The sequence below is a fragment of the Cladophialophora psammophila genome (genome assembly GCF_000585535.1).
Source record: "Cladophialophora psammophila CBS 110553 chromosome Unknown aczJe-supercont1.26, whole genome shotgun sequence".
Lineage (NCBI taxonomy): Eukaryota > Fungi > Ascomycota > Eurotiomycetes > Chaetothyriales > Herpotrichiellaceae > Cladophialophora > Cladophialophora psammophila.
In genome coordinates this window covers 12,481-32,541 of record NW_006912947.1, presented here as the reverse complement: position 1 = coordinate 32,541, position 20,061 = coordinate 12,481, and the positions used below count along the sequence as shown (strand labels likewise).

The 20,061-nt window shown below is 51.7% G+C and overlaps 4 protein-coding genes across 4 annotated transcripts; 3 read left to right on the top strand and 1 right to left on the bottom strand.

The window, feature by feature from the left end:
• Nucleotides 1-260: 260 nt before the first annotated feature.
• On the top strand, nt 261-2,221 carry A1O5_11437 (uncharacterized protein; the record flags this gene model as incomplete). Its single annotated transcript, XM_007752009.1, has 2 exons — nt 261-590; nt 641-2,221. 2 exons carry the CDS (start codon nt 261-263, stop codon nt 2,219-2,221), a joined length of 1,911 nt encoding a protein of 636 aa, XP_007750199.1.
• Nucleotides 2,222-2,300: 79 nt separating this feature from the next.
• A1O5_11436 (uncharacterized protein) lies at nt 2,301-3,497 on the top strand (the record flags this gene model as incomplete). Its single annotated transcript, XM_007752008.1, has 2 exons — nt 2,301-2,678; nt 2,727-3,497. 2 exons carry the CDS (start codon nt 2,301-2,303, stop codon nt 3,495-3,497), a joined length of 1,149 nt encoding a protein of 382 aa, XP_007750198.1.
• Nucleotides 3,498-5,026: 1,529 nt separating this feature from the next.
• On the bottom strand, nt 5,027-10,189 carry A1O5_11435 (uncharacterized protein; the record flags this gene model as incomplete). Its single annotated transcript, XM_007752007.1, has 3 exons — nt 5,027-5,553; nt 5,621-9,961; nt 10,015-10,189. 3 exons carry the CDS (start codon nt 10,187-10,189, stop codon nt 5,027-5,029), a joined length of 5,043 nt encoding a protein of 1,680 aa, XP_007750197.1.
• Nucleotides 10,190-10,510: 321 nt separating this feature from the next.
• Nucleotides 10,511-19,586, top strand: A1O5_11434 (uncharacterized protein; the record flags this gene model as incomplete). Its single annotated transcript, XM_007752006.1, has 6 exons — nt 10,511-10,541; nt 10,623-10,648; nt 10,719-12,142; nt 12,191-12,531; nt 12,583-17,017; nt 17,063-19,586. 6 exons carry the CDS (start codon nt 10,511-10,513, stop codon nt 19,584-19,586), a joined length of 8,781 nt encoding a protein of 2,926 aa, XP_007750196.1.
• Nucleotides 19,587-20,061: the final 475 nt, after the last annotated feature.

The following is a 20,061-nucleotide window of genomic DNA, read 5'->3' as shown; positions in this document are numbered from 1 at the left end:
TCGAATTCAACGTGTCGCACATTCTACCTCTCATGCAAAAAACTCACTTCGTTCCTCTCCGCGGACTGATCAAGACGTCTCTCGTTAGTCTCCTTCGGTCAGTGCAACTGCTTTCTTATCCTGATCGTGTCGAGATTCTTGCATTGTCTTCATCATGTCCTGATCGTGTTACTATACTGGCTCACTTTTCACTTCTACACCTCTCTCTCTCTCTTTCTCTCTCTCTCTCTGTCTTCACGTTGCTTTGCCCATCCGCCACCATGGACATTACGCGTCGCCGCAACTTGACAGCGACAATCCCTTCCCCATTGCTCAACAACCTGAACAGAGTCGAAGACCTTGGTTGCTTCGATGAAGAAGAATGCCGTTTCTTCCTGCGGGAAGTCGGCGAGCGTGTCGTACCAGTCTATCCTTTCTCCTTTGGCATGGAAGAAGTGTATAGCTTGATCCTCGAGCGATATGGATATGCAGGGCTTCCCGATGCGACAAGCGTACTTCAAGACCTCCTCGAGAATGAACGAACCGCTGCTGGTTTCGGAGACGATGGAGACGTTTGGCGGTCATGGCGTCACAGTTGGAGGCACCGAAATGTAAGTCCCACCTCCCTGGCCGGAGTGTATAGCATTGACGCCGCTCTCAGGATGATGCTCTGAACCCTTTCATCCCAAGAGTAGGAAGCTTTATCCTGCAGCAACCCACCCAGCCACACATTCGTAAACTCAAGGCAATGAACTTCATCATCAAAACTGAAAAAGCCCAAAGACGTGAGCGAGCTCGTCAAGCTGAGGATGCTGGAAAAAGAAAGGCGTTGATAGATATCTCTCCCAATCAGAACAGAACAACCGGGTCTCCTCCTGGTGACATCCACACTAAGCCTCGAGAATCGGACGAAGAGAACGCATATCGACTCCCCGCGACCACATACTCCCATCAGAGAACCAGAGCCTTGCTGGCATCGGAACATGGATCGTCGCCGCCCTCCAACCAAGGGAAAGCCAAGCGCCCAAGCACGGTTAGAGAGTCGGACGCCACCCAGATATCAGCAAGTGCCTCTTCACAACAAGAGTTCATTGAGGTGGAACCATCCTTGCTTGATGCAGATATAGACCCAGCGCTCTTGGTCTCCTTCGAGATGCTCTCATCCCGTCGGTCCTCTTCAGGGCCACGGCCGACCCTGAGAGGCGGACAAGGCGAAATCCTCACTCTCCAACAGATCGGCCCCTCTCAAAACAGCCCTAGCAGCAAGGATCTCAATGGGGCCTACCCACCGTCGCATATGTTGTCTAGCGCAACCTATGTCGGCTCTTGTGAGATACCTTGGAGTCAAGGCAAGTCACATCCGTCTAGCCCTATGACTTCGGGTAAGACCGAACCACTTAAAGATTCGACCAAAGTCGATAGGCAAGAACCTGCGGAGCACGACAAGTCAGCAGAAAAACATCGCAAACTTTCGGACAGTCTCAAACATTTCGCCCGCCGCCCCATTGGTGACAGTTCCGACTTTGGCAAGAGGACATGTGCTGTCAATCGGCAAGCTAGAGTCTTTGATGGCACAATATGGCATCCAAAGGTGCGCAAGAGGCAGTCTTCACAGGTCAATCTCCCCGCCGATGAGGAGGCTGTGGTGGAAGAGAGGAGAAGATCCGTGGTACGACGCAGCCTCACACCGGTCTGGCAGAGGCGTGATTCTTCACGCAACAGCTGGATGGAAATTATGCGGAATTTCTTTCGGACCGAGTCCGGTTCTAGCCAAGCAAAACAGTCCAAGGCTGAAGATTCGAATCAAATTCAAAACGCAGTTCCAGATTCAGCCACGTCTTCTAACACTCAAACTGTCATCAACACTCAGTCTCCGGTTGAGCAAGAGCGAAAACCATATCCACTTTGGCTTGACGGAACCATTGATCCACGACCGTTTGTGAGAAGATCCAGATCAATCATGGATTTCAACAAGCCATTGCCGCTCAGCCCTGGCGAAATTGTGCGGTCTCTCTCAACTCATACTCAGTTACCACGGTCCCATCAACCTCAACTTGTAACCCTCAACAACACCGCTCATTCACCAGACCTGGAGTACGACTCTCACGCTCTGACTTCACAGCGCATCAAGCGAAAGGAAGTCCCCACCAAACACCAACTCTCGCCTGTTCGCGAAGTCAAGGACGCGTCTGCCGCACACGCAGCCGACCCTCAAAAAGCAGGACAACCCCCTCTCTCGTAAGTTATCATTCTAAATTACGCCATGATCGTCAGAGTACTGATCATTGAGAAGCGCGATCACATACTCTAGCATCGCCAACATGAACCCATTCCAGGACAATCCTACTCCCGAAGTTCCTGTCTTCCTCCCTGCTGTCTCGGCGCCAGAAGGACTCTTTGCGGTTCGCGGAAAGATGCCAGAGTACCTTCGTGGCATGCCACACACCGCTCCTGAGCACATTGCGCTTTCTATTCGTCAATGGGTTCCAAACTTCTGTCTGCCACCACCTCGACCAGAGCATCCTGAACGTCGTGCCTCGAAGTCGCGGATCTTTACCTCAATCAAGAACCTTGTCAATAAGCGCAATGACTCGCAAGATGTGAACTGTGATACACCAACACGAGGTCCTACGCCAGAGAAGAAGACACGCAAGAACAGTCTACAGAAACTTGGCTCTTTTTTGAAACATCCCTTCATGGTAAGTTTTCAACTGCACTCAGATGCTGATCGACTCTGACCTGAACAGTCCCAAGCACCAACAGAGGTGGAGAAAGTCGACAGCTGGATGAAGAAGCATGTCGAAGCCACTGCGCCCCGCACTCTCGTCTCTCTCGATCCAGCAACTCAGGCACGCATTCTCGGAGACGTCGAACTGATCCTGGTCACCGCTACAAACAACTTCCTTGTCCACGAGGCCAACGCGGCACGTCTTAACCCCGAGATTGTCATGCGTTTTAGCCACGACTGGAGAGCCCATGGTCTTCGTCCTGTGGTCGAGTTTCTCTATGACTGCCGCACCCAGTACCATCTCGTGTTGGCCAACATGCACACAGTTGAGTTCTCAACCACGTGCAGCCAATCCGTCCACCTGCGCGACTCATGCATGCAGGTCTGGTCCACCATCGTCGACGACGTCTCAGTGCATGCCTTCTGCCTCCCTGACGACATCGTTGTCAAGCACCTCTACGCCCTCCCACAAGTGTTGAGGATGCTGCGCGCCCCCCAGTCGGCGCACCTGGCCGTCCGAGGCCTTCAGTTGAAGACCTCGGCCAAAATCGCCGAGCGCAAGGCGTTGGGCCGAGCGCGGAAGGCCGCTCGGGGCCCCTTTGCCGTCCGCGTGCCCCAATACGGGGACGGGTTGTTCCACCGGCGCGATATAAGCGTCGACTCAGAGGAGGATGTGTTTGGCGGTCTTGAGGCCGTCGTGGCCAACATGCCGGCGCCGGCGTCGCTTGCTGCGGCACTGGACGGACCCGGCCCGACCGTCCGCAAGGACGATCGGGTCGGCGTCCTCTAGACGTCACTCGTGTCTTGTTTTCTTGGTTTTTTTCCCCCTCCTTTGTTTTGTCCATCGAATGAACGTGTTGTTGGGGTCTCATGTGCTGGGTTGGCTGTGCTGGGTTGGCTGTGCTGGGATGGCTGTGCTGGGAGGATGTCCTGTCGCCATTTTACATGGCAGTAAAGTGCTTGTCGGGTGGTTTGTTCTTTCTCTTTCTTTCATTTTAAAAAGGGGTCCTGCCGCAGATAGCAGCGGCGGGATCCCGCCCAAAAAATGTCCGAGTACCAAAAACAAGGCGGCTCCCTGTTCCATTGTCGGTGTGAGCTGGTCTTGCTGTCGTCTACCCTTCTCATAGCGATGTGCCCCTTTTTGGGAGTGACGTCGTGACGGTCCGTGAGTGATTTCCTTGTTTACATTTAGGTTCCTGTGATGCTACGCGCCTGTGGCGTGCCAATTCATTGCCACCGCTGCCGCAATGATCACGACGACCTCCCCCGTCCGTTCCGTGTGGTTTGAAGATGCCTTTTATCTGCACTGCCTCCTAGGTTTTGTGCAGTCTGCTTGATACACACCACAGTAATCTGCCTTGCTTGGACCGCGATAAATATACGGTATCGTCTGTATCTATTTCGCAGTGAACTGGGTTAGATACTGTTGAGAAAATCTCTTTTTCCAACATCCCAATCGATGAGCAGCTAGTATTTGACATTCACAACTCCTTTTTTTTTGTGTTGACGCTCTAAGAGAGAGAGAGAAAAAGCCGGCTTTCACAGTTCCGACATTGGGGACAGGGGACGGTCGGCGGCTATGCGTGTCGAGAACACGGAACTGACCTTGTTCGACCATTAGTGCCGCTGCAGCTAGGTGTACTGAGACACGGGTGGACTGCTGCGTCAAAATCTTTGGCTGACCACTCCATGTTCAGTGTTTAAGCTCGAAGTGGCTTCCAACGACGGGTATCTTAGACAGAACTCGAAGCACCCTCGCCCTGTTTCTCAGGTAGGATGGGCAGAACCATGGACGTCTCTTCGCCCTCGGTCGCCCAAATAGGAGCAACTAGCTAGATCTGGCAAGTTCTACGGCACTCCGGGAAGCTTTCTAACGACACTGCCTCTACATACTCCCGATTGTGACGGCGACGCTAGCTGAGGGTGAGAGTGGATTGAAGTCGACGGACTAGACTGACAGGGCCGTTATCCAAGAGGCTTTTGGGCACACGTCAACTTGAGTTGCTAGGAAGATCAGCCCCAGGATCGACGGCTACACAATGGTGACACGACACAAGACACGAGGTTAACTGCATAGAGTAGGCACGGAGCTCCGACTATGCGATTCTGTCGAGGGCTACGGTCATCATCAACGTAGGGGCTGGAAACTAGTCAAGATCGGGTGGATAACAGTGCGCACAGGATATGTTGAAGGTTCAAGTGAGGTAAGCGAAACAATTTGTCCAAGCAAAGTCATTTGGCTCAGCTCTTGATCAAAATGCTCATGTCTTCATGAACCTTGTGCCATATTTTATCCACGAGCCATGTTGCCCGATGCATTTACGAGAAGCCGCCGTCCCGTGCTGGATCCAACCCTGCCTGGTCTTCAAAATCGACAAAGCCAGACAACGTAGCCAAACCAGTATAACACCGGACGCATTCCTCCACCAGTGGTCGTAGGGCCTGGTCCACTTTGCCACTCACACCTGCATGCTTTTTGAAGACACCCACCATATTTGGTCGATATTCAGTCAAAAGAGCGCGGGCGAGATATTGAATTTGTTCGTTCTGAGCACCTCTTGAGAGGAATGTAGAGAGAAGGACGCGGAGGGTTGATGAGAGAAGGACGTAGTATGTGCGGAGGGCGGATGTGACCGAGTCGGCAGCGGAGCTACTAGATTCAGCCATGTCGCTGGAATTGGAAGGAATTGAGATGCCGAGATCGGGATCTGCCCGGAAGATGAGCGAGTCGCGAATGGCAGACATTAGGCCTGCGTCGAGGAGAGCTCCTGCACCGTCACGGGTTCGTGAGATATGCAGGAGCAGAAGCATGCGAGATTCGAAGATGGAGAGGAGGTAACGGCGATCTGCGTTGGGCGAGCACGTTAGCAACAAAGGGATCGAATCTTGTCTAGCTTGAGTAAGGAAACTCACAAAGGGGTTCTGAGCCCTGAAACTCTGCCGCGACGTGCTTAAGAGGGTCGACCAGGATCTCTAGCACATTGGCCTTGACGAGCGAGTTGAGGATGAAGTTAGATTTCTCCGTGCGGGCCAGGGAGGCGAGAAATGACAGAAGACTCAGGGCGTTCAGTCTGCAAGTGTCTACGCCGTCTTCAGCATCGTCGCACAGAATTTGCACGACGCGCTGGCTTGTCGACCGGACACAGTCCATGCTGTTACGCCTTGCTTTAGCCTTTACATCCGAGTCGCCACCAGTCGAGGATGTAATCCGGCTCAGGTATTGTGAGCAAATGCTGTAGAATACTGTCCTAAGGTTTGCGTTTGAGTTGGACGCCGCAACACCCTCAACGGAGGCACGGAAAAGCTGGAACAATTTCTCCGTTATGAGGTTGTCCACCTGACTGTTTGCGACGTCTGTTTGGGAGAGAGAGAAGAGCAAGGCATCAGCAGCTCGGGCCAGCTCCATCACATCAGCTCTTCCATCGACGATGAAGACATCAAGCTTGGGAAGCATAACTTGTAAAATGTGCAGGATGAATTGCACCTTGTTTGTCGCCTCCATAGGACAACTTTCAATGATAGCTATAATCATCTCCACATATTCATGCAATGCATCGCTTCTGGCTTTGTGGGCAAGGATTGACCGGTTTCGAGCTTCAACCTTGGCCAACAAAATGTCGGCCTCGTCAATCAGATTTTGCTCGTCGATTTTGCTGCTGCCCGCTGTTGTGGCCTGATTTCGTACGATGTCGGCCCGGTAGGCATTGAGATACTCGCGAATCATCTTAACATCGTAAAGGCTAGGATGGCTCTCAGTGGCCTCTGTCAAATAGATTTCGAATTCCACCCCCTGGTAGAATTGAGGATCTATTTCAAAATTGGCAGAAAGATCGAGTTCGAGGAAGTCAAAAAGAGTGAACACATCGGGATTAGTGATGATACTGCCGTCCATGATTGTAGTCTTGCCCTGTAGAGTTGACAGTGACTGTCGGAGAGTTGTTGACAGCCCTTCCTTTGCGGCAGCCCGTATTTCAGTGGCAGTGTAATTGTATAGGGATGCTCGAAATGTGAGAAATTCGGCAAGAGCTTCAGCCGACGTAGCGTACCAGAAAGCAGGGTGAAGCAGGCTATTGCCGTCCCACAGAGTTTGCTGACTGACGACGGGGATGCTGATATACATGGACTGGAGGAATTGAAATCTCCGGAGTTGGCCAACAACGATTGCTGTTGATATGGGAGAAGACCATAGATGTTTCAGCACACGCAAAGCGGCTGCTTTCATGTGTATCAACCAAGAAGACATGATTCCATCCTCGTCGTCGGGATAATTCTGAACCAGATCAACAATGGAGTTGAAAACAGCAGTCACAGTATCGATGGAGTCCGAAATCGTCAGACGCTCGCCCAATCTACCGAAACCTATCAAGAGATGGGCGATGTTCGGGAGGTCTGGTTGGGTTTCAAGGCACGAGTTGAAGAAAGCCAAGATGCCATCTTTAAGAAGGTAGCTGACTGACTCAAATCCTTCTTCAAGTTCCCGGACATCGAACTGCAACCTAGCAGACAGATTTCTTGCGATTGGCTCCAGCTTAAAGGTGGGATCTGGACCCAACATGTCCACAATTCTCCGAGTTCGACCAGGAGTAGACTCAGCGGCGAGGAAATTGTTGTTAAGCTTCGGTGAGCTGGAGAGCTTCTGTAGCAAAGCCAGAGCGCGAAGTGCCAGCTCCGAATGTCCGGTAGCAGAAAACTGGCAAAGATTGAGCACGATTTCCGGGTTTGCAACAAGGCTATCTTCTAGAGCATTTAGATTTGGCCGGGCAAGAGGGCCATCTTGTGCCAACTGAGATTGCACGAGCGGTCTCACTATGTCGAAATAAGTTGGCTGTAGGTCAAGCACGCGGTTGATGATGTCAATTGAACGTTGTAGGCTGAGGAGCAAGGGCGAGTCCGCAAGAGCTGCTTCTGCAGTTTCTCCGGATACGCGCAGAGTTTCCATCAGCGGCTTGTTCATGTCGCTGCTCAGGATCCACTGCATAAGTCTCGCAAATGGACTGCGTTGAGCATATGATGCTGCCTGCGGCATCTCTTGAAGAGCATCATGTGTGGACGTCGTACGGTCAAGCATGGCCACGTAGTCTTCGTTGAATCCCTCCAAGCCGACGGCCACGAATTCGAGGCAATGAAATGAGCCAATCGATCGTTGGAGTTCATCAGTGACTTCTAGGATGGCTTTGACAAAGACTTGACCGCATACGAAATCAATATAAGGTGCTATTCCGGGGGACCTGTATGACGCGCCTAGATCTTTCGGGAACGGAAGCAAGTCGGTCCCGAGCCCGGTGGATGGCAAAGAAACGACCAGATCGCGCATCAACACAACAAAGGCATCATACTGGTCAAATGACATTGCAATTGAATTGAGGGTGCTTTGTAGGTTGAGCAAGGTGGGTTTCGGAGGTGTTATGGTTTTGCTAGCGGTTGATCGGGCTCGGTCATGGCTGTTTGCGGCCCAGTCATCGATGATCTGCCACAACGTCGCAGCTGTATGAGCAGTCTTGTCGGTCAGCAGCGCGTCCAGCGCCGCAAAAACACTTGCTCGTAGATAACTCGGGACAGGACCGGAGCTGAGAAGCAGGAGAGCCTGTGGGAAGGCTGGAGTCACTGTCTGTAGGATGTACTGGCGCGTACCACTGGGCTGTCGACTGAGATGCGCAAGCAAGCGGAGATAACAGGATAGCATTACAGGGCTCTCAAGCTCGTTCATGTCGGTCGGCTGGACTTTTCGTACGTTTGGTAGTTGGGATGTAACAGGACGCTCATGGACTCTTTGCGAATAGAGCTCCAATTCGGCAAAGATTTGTTGATAGTTCATGGAAGGGTTGCGTCTACCTCTTGTCGGAGCAGGGAGTGAGTCGTCTAGCAAGAATTTGTGGGCAGCTTCTGCGCACTCTTGCTCCTCTGAGATCGAGCACAAAAGCTCGCAGAAGGCGCTCACCCTTGGTACCGTTTGTCTTCGAGATGCCCACTGCAAGAATCCGTACAAATTACTGTCGGGGTCTTCCCACCATTGCTCCGCAGCCTCGGGTCTCCCTTCGAAAGCGAAGGAGATGAGGATGAGAAAGCATTCCAGATGAAGCTTACTGACGATCGTGCCTTCAGTGGTAGGTGGTAAGCCTTCCTGCATTGCTATCAGCTGATTCAACCTCTGATCGTCTTCTTCGGTCTTGAGCTTTCGAATTGAGTCAGGCATGTTCGAAATGAAGGCCTCGGTGAAGTTCTCTAGAGATTGCATGAATTGCAAGCGAAAGTAGGATGACGTCTGCTCGCCTTCGAGTGTGAAACCCGCGGTATCGCTGAGAAGCAAAGCTACCATTTCCTGCCGCGCTGGATGCCGCCAGACATCTGAATTGGTGCTTGTACAAATTGCAAGCATGAATTCCAGGGCGTCCTCTTTCAATGCTGCCTTGACTGCATCTGCCCGCTTGTCCGCTCCTAAGTCCTGGTCCGACAGGTCGCGAAATTGTCCACTGTACTCAACGGTCCACCATAGGCTCAGAACCGCTTGGAAAGGCCGGATGGGGGCTGAGGTAGCATCTTGTGGCAATGACCCGAACACCGAGTCAAGGGAGGCAGTGCTCTCCTGGGAAAGGTGGCTACCGGGGGAGCCGTACTGCCGAAATGCTGTTGAAAACGCGGGGAGATAGTGAACAAGATTGAAATCGAGGCGGCTCCAGCGCGGAAGCACACTGTGAAGTTTCCGAAGATCTTCCTGGTTGGTGTAGTCTCCTTGGAACAAATACGCGAGAATACACGCCAGGGCCTCATGCTGTTTAAACAGACTGTCTCGTTGAAATTCAAGAGTGGCATAAAACTCGGGACCCCGCGGTCCACCCAGTACCGCCTTGCTTTGAAGTGCATCCGAAACCTTGGCTTGTAATTTTTCAATATCCTCCAGTGTACTCAAGCATTTTCTGGTGAAGATTGACCCATTGCTAGGAACACCACCATCGATATCCAAAACACGGGCAACTGTGGTTTCAAAGACTCGTTTGACCCCACCCCCAGCTTCTAAACTGAGCGATTGTTGGAGTGTAATCCGTAGGGATTGGAGGAGGAGGTCTCTGCGATTATGAAATTTGCTCACTGCATCTGTCACAAAGGAGTCCTCCGTGGTGTGGATATCGGTCTGGCTCTGGATGAGCAGTCGTCCGGCCTCGATCTCGTCTAGGTCCAGGGTCGTTGCAATGGCCCGGCTGATGTGCTTGAATTCGTCATTGACGCCGTATTCTTGGTCGCCAACACTGAGTTTCCCTACGCATGAGTCAGTCAGAAAGTCCTCCAGAAGGGACCAAAGAGCACCGTACCATTGCTGTAAGCATCTCGATCAGCTGCCGTCGGTGTTGTCTTGTCCAGCAGCTTTCTGAAATCCTCGATGCTGTCTTCTAGTTCCTGCCACAGGCGATCAATGTTGGCCAATCGCGTTTCAGTGAAGGCAACGAGGTCGGCATGAAGACCTTGTAAGCGCAAGAGACTGTCCATGCTGAAAGTGTTCGTGTGGAGGTCATCTAAGAGTGAGAGAAGCGTGAGAAAGTTGTCGAATGGGGGCAGCCTTTCTGCGCGTATCCAAAAGAGTTGTAAGCGCGACCGCAGTTGCAGTTCCGCAAAGTTGTCGCAACTTCCGAATCAGGTTAGTGCTGCCAAGCTCGCAGGTCACGTCGCCCTCGCCATCTTCGTCTTCACACGCCATGAATAGCCGCCAGCACCAAGCAGTTGTGACCTGGACTAAATGCGGAGGTTGTTTGTCTGCCCAGATCATGACTCTGGCTCCGGATCAGTCTTACAACCCTGCTGACCGGAGAGATGTCGGAGGTTAACATTGCGACTGCGGTTGGTACGAACTCGACATTTCCTCCCCAAAAGTCTCCGTATCGCTCAGCCTCGCCGACTAACAATGCCATGTTTTGTCTCACAGGAAAACTAGGAGCGGACACTCAGAGGGTGAGAGGTCAAGGGCTTGAAGGTAATCTTGACCCAACCAAATTGTTCTGAATTAACAACGTACCCTTAGACCTCAAACGCATCTTGTGGGAACAGCGGAACTCGTATGTGTGCCGCATTTATTCCACTGTTGAGCGTGCTGATTCGTGATCCCAGTGATAAGATTGAAGAGGATATATTCCATGCGATATTGGAGCTGCTCTACAAGACCGTCTCCAAGGAGAAGCCTGTGTTCCTTCGAGCCACCACCAAGCCAACGACGAGGAACACAGCTTCGTCCCGTTTGCAAGCCGCGTCTGCTGCCCTGCGCCTAGTGGTCGAGGTGGCAACCCCAAAGCTCTCTCTCAAGACTGCTCTTTCGGTATTGGACCACATCATCGACACTCTGCCCTCACCAGATGGTTCGCTATGTGAGCCCCTTCAGAACGACTACCTGAAGTGCTTCAGAATCCTCCTCGGCTACGCTCCGCATGGGGAACATATGCGCCGCAAACAATGGCAGGCATACGTAGATTTTGCGCTCACGTGTCTGTCAGCTGGTCTAGATGATGGCGTGGCTGACGGCAGCCTCTCAAGCAGCCGCTCAAGCAGTGCGGCCTCGAGAAACAATCAGCAATTGGCTTTGCGTCTCAGCCACACAAGTGGCCGGAGCACCGGTAAGGAGAATGCTTCAAATTTCGAGGACATCCTGACTGCCTTGAAGAATTTGACATCTTTCGTCAACGCACCAGTCATGTCACGAGCGGCCCCTATCGCCGAGAAGATCCTGGACTTCTTGCAGGTCGACAGAATCGGTCAAGAGGGGGCATTTGAGACTGTGAACAACGTCATTTTTGTCTCTCTTACTGAGGATGTTGCTTTTACTCAGACTTTGTTGTCTCACCTTATTCCCATCATTAAGCGATTATGGTCAAGTAGGTCCATCCTTCTCCAGCAACAAATGCTCATCACCTTGTTCTCATGTCGATACCTGTTTCTCGCTCCTAGTGGGCCATGGCCCGCAATCGATTCAGCGATATTGGAACCACTTTTGATCACACTCATGTCCGACTATCGCACAAGGAATGAAAGGGACGTCCTACATTTCGACGATCTGCAGCCAATTCTCGCATCAGAAAATACCCCTTTACAGCTCAGACAGTTCAAACCTGTTCAGAACTCCCCGCGCGCAGTAACCAGCTGGTTTATATTGTCGGTAATTGCATGTCTCATCGTTGGGTTGAATCTCAAAGGATCTGCCCAAACTACTACAGCCGATCCAGAGGAAGTTCCGCGGAAGCGACAAAAGGTCCAAAGTCGCCTAGATGAGATCCTCGACCTGGCAGTGGTGGGCAACTGGCAAGAGAAATTGGTTGCTTTGCAGATTATCTTGTTTCTTTTTGATCAGCCTGGATGCATCGATCAAGAATGGACAAAGGGTCTCTACAGGCTCTTGCCGGAACTCGGCAGCGAGGACCCTACCGTGCAAACGTGGATTTTCCTGGTGTTTTCGCGGTACGTTGTTTTCTCGAACTTCCGATTCAGTCGCTCATGGTAATCTAGACTAGCGCTCGATAATGCTAGTCGCGTTCATGAACCCTCCAATTTCTGGCTACAGGTTTGGGATGCAGCTAGCAGAGCAATGACAGTGGTCCCCACGACGAGGGCTGCATGCCATGCACTCAATGTGCTCCTCCAAGTAGGGGCTCTAGACTCGTCAATGAGCGCAAACCTGCTGGAGAGTACCTTGTTCGGGGGTGGTAATAACGGGCCCAGCAGTCTCACAGACACTTCTCTAGCCTTGATGACCGGCGCCCTGCGCTCTAAATTCTTCGACAACGAGAGGCGGTTTGAGTCTTTCGGTCTGAAGATTATCGGCTGGCTCACTGTTCGTTGGACTCTCCGTACGTTCGTTCCTATCAGGGCTTTGCTTATCATGATTGACTCTTCTGCAGCGTCGAACCTTGACCGTCTCCACAATGCGCATATCGTCTGCCACGCTAGACCGGAGCTCTTATTCGGGTTGCTGAGTGCTACGTGTGGGCTCGCAGACGTAACAGTACCTGGTGAAGCTTGGACACTGGCGCATTCATTGTTCAAGTCGTCGATGATGGCATCAGCCAATCTCGACTTCTTCCAGTATCTTCTCGCCATCCCTTCCGCAACAATCGAGGCAACTGAGCTTTCCAACCCTATCTCTCGCCAATTTGATACGTCCACCCTGACTCGGCTGTTTCGAACCGTAATGGACTTTCTAGCAAACAAGACGAGGGATTTCCTCCACTCATGGAAGGCGATCTATGCCGAACGCATTTCAAATATCGGAAATGATATCGTGGAAATTCTAGGTGTTGTCACGACCGTCTCCTCTGCGCTATGGGTTCGCTGTGGTGCCCAAGCTCCTGGATACAGACAGCCTTTGATTCTCCCTGAGAGCCGCCGCGTCCTGACGGAATTCGTCGTTAGCCGGAGCGTCGACCGCTCTCGAGAAATGGCCAATCGTATCTGCGCTTGTATAGTCACGATCCACAAACAGCTCTCTCGTAGCAGTGACCGCCACTACGGGGAAGAATATCAGGCTGTCATCGAATCTGCGTTGCAAGTTGTTCGTCACGCCATGGCATCGACAACCACCAACGACCCTTCGGACCTGGACTTCTTGGACGATGATGCTTGGGACTCGCAGGCAACGCAAAGGAGCCAGCCCGGAGCTGGTATGGATATCTCGAGACTTGACCTTCCAGTCTGCAGCGATTTGCGTGCTCGTTTGGCAAGGTACGCGGTGGAGCTGACGACAGCTCTGCAGATGGTGAAGTCAAAGGGACTGCTCGACTCTTCTGCAACCGCTTTGGTCATTGACCAGGTTTTGGCTCTTGATCCAATCTCCCTCATTGCTGCACGAGGAGCGGTCCAAGACTTTCTTAACCTGAAAACTGCAACGGCTCGTGAAGATGCACATCGCTTGCTCAAGAAGCTTGGCGAGTTATATCTAGGGAATGAAGTCTTTGGAAGATGCGAGGCTGCTTTATGTTTCTGTCTCAATGTGCTTGAAAGTCTCATGGATCTGTGGACAGCCGAAGGCATAGATGATGCTTTAGCGGAAACGGCACTGGATATTTATTACTGGTTTGTTAACACCATGGTTCGCAAAGGCGTTGCGTCCCAGAGGGTGCTGTCGGCAATGGCGAACCTTCTGGATGCTCTGCTCCGCAAGAGTGCATCTTATGGCGGTGAAGATCTACCGTCGCCCCGAACAAGCCTGCTGAACGTTCTGGAGGTTAGTGACTCGGCAAATCAACATCGCCTTGCAGAGAAATTGTCCCATATCTTCGAAAAGTACGTCCTGACTCAACACGAGGCAATATTCGATGACGTTGTCGGGAAGTTGCCTTCCGATCCCGACAACATAGAAGGTATTGCCGTACGCTTGTACATTGTTTCCTACCTCGGGGCTCGATGGCATACCGTTCTGAGGCAAGCAACGTATCACCTATTTGAGACGGTGGCACATGTGCCTTCTACGACAAAACTCGGATACGGCTGTATCGTCAGGACCTGCAAAGTGCTCGAACTCGACCGACCGAGGCAACTTTTCAAATTGTTTTCACCCCAGATCTTCTACACATGGCTGTCGCAAGAAACCCTAGCTAGCATACCCTTCCAACTATTTGAATACGCCTCTTTGCAGGAGATGGCTGCTGACAATATTGGTGAGCTTACAGGGCAGATTGCTCTTCGTGGATTCCACTACTCCGAAGAGCTTGCTCAGCTAGTTGGCAAGGATTGGAACTCTTTGCTCACGGAGCAGTTTGCCTATGCCGAAGCCTACACGCTTGCGTCCGAAACTAGCGTGCCGAAGACTGACCGTCTTTACGATGGCTCGGAGAAGTTGGTGCGGAAGCAACTAGGGTCACAACTATACCTCCAGCGACTTCGCGAGCGCCTCCCGGATATTATTGCCCTGCTTGTGATAGCCCTTCAAGATGACCGGGGTATTGAAAAGGCTCTGCCGGCCCCCAGCCTCAAAGTTTGGCAAGAGATAGTAAACAATTCAGGTCAGAATGTGCAGTTACCACTTGCTCAGCAACCATGCTTCCGGGCACGCTGCCTTCCAGAGGAATTAAAGTACCTGTGCTCGCGACTTCATCTGGAAGTGACCGACATATGGACATCAGGGCTCCTAGTCCATGTTTACAGGCAACTTTTGGACAGAGCGAGACCAGCACTAGGACCTCTGCATACCTGCAGTATCATTCGAAAAATCCGCATCGTCATCAGCCTCGCAGGGCCGGTTGCTCAGGAAGGCTATCCCTTGGAGATGATGCTCCATAACCTGCGACCCTACCTTACTGTTTTCGAGTGTGCTGAGGAGACAATGGGCATCTACCGCTTTCTCCTTCGTCACGGAACTCCATCTCTGTCCTGCCGACCTTCATTTATCGCTGGTCTCGGCGTATCCATCTTCGCCTCTCTCACGGGTTTCATCACATCCTCCCAAGATAGTACCACGCAGGAGGACCATTTTATCTCAACTATGACTAATGCTCAAGATTTTCGAGCTTTTCTAGGACAGTACTTGGAGTCTCTCGAGCTCACAAACGCGGGAAGCGAAGCACTACGAATGTACAAGCTCATCATTCGGCACGCAAAAGCCATAGCCCATGAAGGAAGCAGCGCGCAAGGCACAAGCGAAGGGCAGCTGCTTTACGCCCTGTTATCGGATCAAAGCAGCAAGGATCCACTTCTGTCGGACTTTCACTTCGATCTCTCAATCAAGATTCTTTGCCATCGGTTTTACGCATCGCCGGACTATCAAGATGACATACTTGCCAATGACGACGATGCTTCTCGATTTTCACCTACACTAGAAATCCTATTGAGAAGGTTCGCTCTAGACAAATCATTCCGAATTTGGGCTGCCCAGGTAATTGGTCGGGGGTTTATCATGCGTGGACTAAAATCGACGACGAACGACAAAACACAGCAAATGCAAAATAAGTCGTCGGATGCCGGCCTGGAAGCGGTCTCATCCCACACAAATATCATGCGCTACCTAGTGGATCTACTCTGGAAGTCCGATTATCCTGCATTGAGTTTTGCCGAAAACACTCTACAGCTAATCTCCAGCAACTTGAACGAAGCCGATGAATCTGCCTTCTTAGGATCGGAATTCGACATACGCCTTTTCCATGAATTGAGATTTGAGAATTTTCCATGCCCTGGTGCGCCGTTGTCTCTAGCTTCCGGCCTCGTGAGCAAACAAGAAGGAACAGATTGCGGTTCTGACGCAAAATCGCGCGACTGGGCCACGAAACTACTCATCCAGATCTCCGAGATTGCAGCTAGTGATCCTATCTTGGGTTTCCTCGTGCCTCTGATCAATGCGGTTCCCGAATCGGCGGGTATCCTACTACCATATAGCGTTCATCTCATTTTACTCAGCGAAACCAACTCCAGCCAAGTTTTCCGCGAGAGATTGTCCCAGACGTTCTCTGATGCCCTTGCATCAGGGGCGGAGTCACCCAGCGAGGCCAGAAAATTAGTGCTGAACACCCTCTTGTATCTCCGAAAATGTCATCTCCCCAGCGAGACCAACATGGCGCAGCGAAACTCCTGGCTAGAAGTAGATTTCAGCAGCGCTGCCATTGCTGCTAGCAATTGTCAGATGTGGCATGAAGCTCTGCTCTTTTTGGAGCTGCATTACTCTCAAGCCCAACTCCAGACAGGTCGTTCTTCTCGGAGGTCATTCGTGACACCTAACGACGTTTCAACGGGAGTCATCTCCAGGATCTATGAAAACGTCGATGATCCTGATTTCTTCTATGGCAACGTCCAGAGTCACGATATAAAGTCAGTCATCAACAAAATGAGCCATGAAGGAGCGAGTCAGAAATCTTTATCTTTCCAGAGCGCAATGCTTGATTCTCAGTTGAGGTTGGAGGAGTCTGAAACGACCCTAGGTGATGTTGCCTTTACAACCGCACTAACCTTGAGCGCCGCAAATATGCAGGGTATATCAGAGGCAGTAAAGCAACACTATGAAGGGTCTCATAAGCCCAACTCAGCCGAGAATGGCTTCAACATGGATCAGTGGGATCTCTTGCGGACGAGTGACTCTCCATCGGTGTCGACTGCCGTGTCGTCCTTGTTTCGTAATATGCACGGCATCTCAAACAAGATCAGTCTTACTCGGGAGCTTGACCTGCTGCTGCAGCAGCACGGAGATGCTTTCAGGATGGACATGATAAAGCAAAATCAATTGGGTGATCTTTATGCGAGACTGGCAGTACTGGCAGAGGCACGGCAAATTTTGGGTGCGACCTCAGCCGAGAGCCTGGAGTCGGCCTGTGCGGCAATAGTAGTCAGGAACCAAAGGGCCAAGCTTGCAGAGTAAGTGCAGCTATACCCAGCATACATGATGACTGACGCCGGCAGGTTCAATAAATTATCACCCATCTTGGCCGGCAGGGAGGCAACTTTCGCCGCCATCCGTCGGAACAATCACTTGCGGGCCACATTTTCTTTGAGCCTACCACAGGCACTGCTGTTTGAGGTTCAGGTGACTCGGCAGTCGTTGAACATGGCGTCCAGTTACGAGGCGCCACAATTCCGCCTGAATCGCGCAATGTATCTCTCACAGCTTACTCAGTTGGCTGAAAGTGTAGGACTGAAGGTAGACGTCGCCATCAATTATGACCTTGCCAAAACCCTATGGGCACAAGAAGAAGTCTCGGCCTCTATCGGAATCTTACAGAACCTAAGAGAACGCAAAGATGCCGCCCAACAGGCCATCAACGTCGCGCGAGCCGACATCCTGACGGACCTGGGACACAAGATTGCCGAAGCTCGTCTCGAGAAACCGGACGAGATAATAGAACGGTATCTGGCGCCAGCAATCCGAGAGATACAGAAGCCTTGTACAGGCTCTGCAGCTGGCCGAGTGTTTCATAACTTTGCTGCGTTTTGCGACATGCAACTGCAGGATACGGACAACCTGGATGACTTTACGCGAATCAACAAAATCAGAGATCGGAAAAAGCGCGAAGTCCGCGAGCTAGACAGGATGGTGAAAAATGCCCAAAGTGAGCAACAGCGTGCTAAATTGAAAATACATTTAGCTAGGGCTAAAACCTGGTACAAACTCGATGAGGAAGAATGGAGAAGGGTTTCGCAAAATCGAGAGAATCTCATCCTTCGGTGCCTGGAAAATTATCTGTTGTCGATGAGGGCGTCCGACGACTACCCTAATGACACCCTTCGCTTCATTGCTTTGTGGCTCAATCAAGCCGAGAGTCCAACGGCAAACGCCGCTGTCCACAAGCACCTCAGTTCAGTTCCTACTCTCAAATTTGCCCCACTTGTCAATCAGCTGTCGTCTCGTTTGTTGGATATCAAGGATGACTTCCAGGTTCTGCTCAAGGATCTCATGTTCCGTATCTGCTCTGATCACCCCTACCACAGTCTTTACCAGATATTTGCAACCAGCAAGTCCAAAGCTCCGCCTGGGGATGAAGTGGCTGCTTCCAGATTCGCGGCAGCAAACACACTAACCCAACTCGTGAAAGAACGAAGCCCATCCTCGGCCATATGGACCACTGTTCACAATACTTGCGTTGCTCTAAATCGGGTGGCGGTAGAAGGACTCTCCGACAAAGACCTCAAGAGTGGCTCTAAACTCCCACTGCGGAAGTTGCAAAATGGTCCAGCATTAGAAGCTCAAATAACGAAGCCCAACACGAAGATCCCTCCACCCACCATGAACATTGCCTTGCGAGCAGATCGAGATTATTCAAACGTACCTACTTCGACTATGATTGACCCAGAGATTTCTGTCGCCACCGGCGTATCGGCTCCCAAAATTGCAACAATCACTGCCTCTGATGGGTCGCGACACAAATTGCTCCTGAAGGGAGGAAACGACGATCTTCGACAGGACGCTATCATGGAGCAAGTCTTTGAACAAGTCTCCAACCTCTTGAAAGACCACCGTGCCACACGACAACGCGACCTCGGCATTCGAACATACAAGGTCATCCCACTGACCAAGAACTCGGGCGTCATCGAATTTGTCCAGAACACAATCCCTCTCAATGAGTACCTGCTCCCTGCTCACACGCGATATTACCCCAAGGACTACAAAGCCAGTCGTGCCAGAAAGGATATCGCTGAGGCGCAAACCAAGAATCACGAGCAGCGCGTGCGAGCCTACCAGACGGTTACCGCCAATTTCCACCCAGTCATGCGATTTTTCTTCATGGAGAAATTCCTCGACCCTGATGACTGGTTTTATAAGCGTCTGAACTACAGCCGGTCCACTGCTGCCGTGAGCATCTTGGGCCATGTCCTTGGACTGGGAGATCGACATGGACACAATATCCTTCTCGACGAGAAAACTGGAGAAGTGGTCCACATCGACTTGGGCGTCGCCTTCGAAGCGGGCCGCGTTCTCCCTGTGCCCGAGGTGGTGCCTTTCCGACTCACTCGTGACCTAGTAGACGGGATGGGTCTCACTGGTGTGGAAGGCGTCTTCCGACGGTGCTGCAATTTCACCCTTGAGGCTCTCCGCCACGACCAAGAAGCAATCATGACCATTCTGGACGTCCTGCGCTACGATCCTTTGTACTCGTGGTCCATCTCCCCTCTGCGTCTGCAGAAGATGCAAGAGAACAACGAGCAAGCCGCGGCGGACGCGGCTAGTATTGCTGGTGGACCATCAACTCCGTCGACAACGGGTGGCGGCGGTGCTACCTTTGCTGGTGCAGTCGACGCCGCTGCTGGCGTGATTGCCGCGCGCAGAGAAGAAACCGAGCCCTCGGAAGCGGATCGTGCGTTGACTGTGGTGGCGAAGAAACTGGGCAAGGCTCTGAGTGTAGAAGCCACCGTGAACGAATTGATCAGACAGGCCACAGACGAGAGGAACTTGGCAGTGTTGTACTGCGGGTGGGCTGCATATGCTTGATTCATGAACCATAATAATGAGGGGGAGAAACAGGAAGAGCAGCTCGTTAGTAGCTGGAAGAGGAAGAGGAAGCCCAAGAGGACAGAGGACGCATGAGACGGAATGAAAAGCTGGAATGAAAGGGACATGTTTCCAGAATCGCATCCAGAATGGTGTAGGCGTGTTCTTTGTCGATGGATTTGATGAACATAACAATGGCAAACATATACCTTGGCCCCAAAATGGCCCCGACAAGGTCCCTTTCCGTTTCCAGACCTGAGCATCCGGGCATTTGACTTGAGCCATGACCCGAGTCAGTTTGAGGCGTGGCTATGTAATCGAATATTCCTCCTACCTCGTACATCGAGCGATATTCGCAGTTGGGGTGAGTTCAATACACAAAGTATTAAGTATATCCGGCGGGTTAGATACGATTTGTTCAACGTGCGTCTTCTCTTCAATTAGCCAAAGAGCCTGTTGCAGCAATAGCTCGATA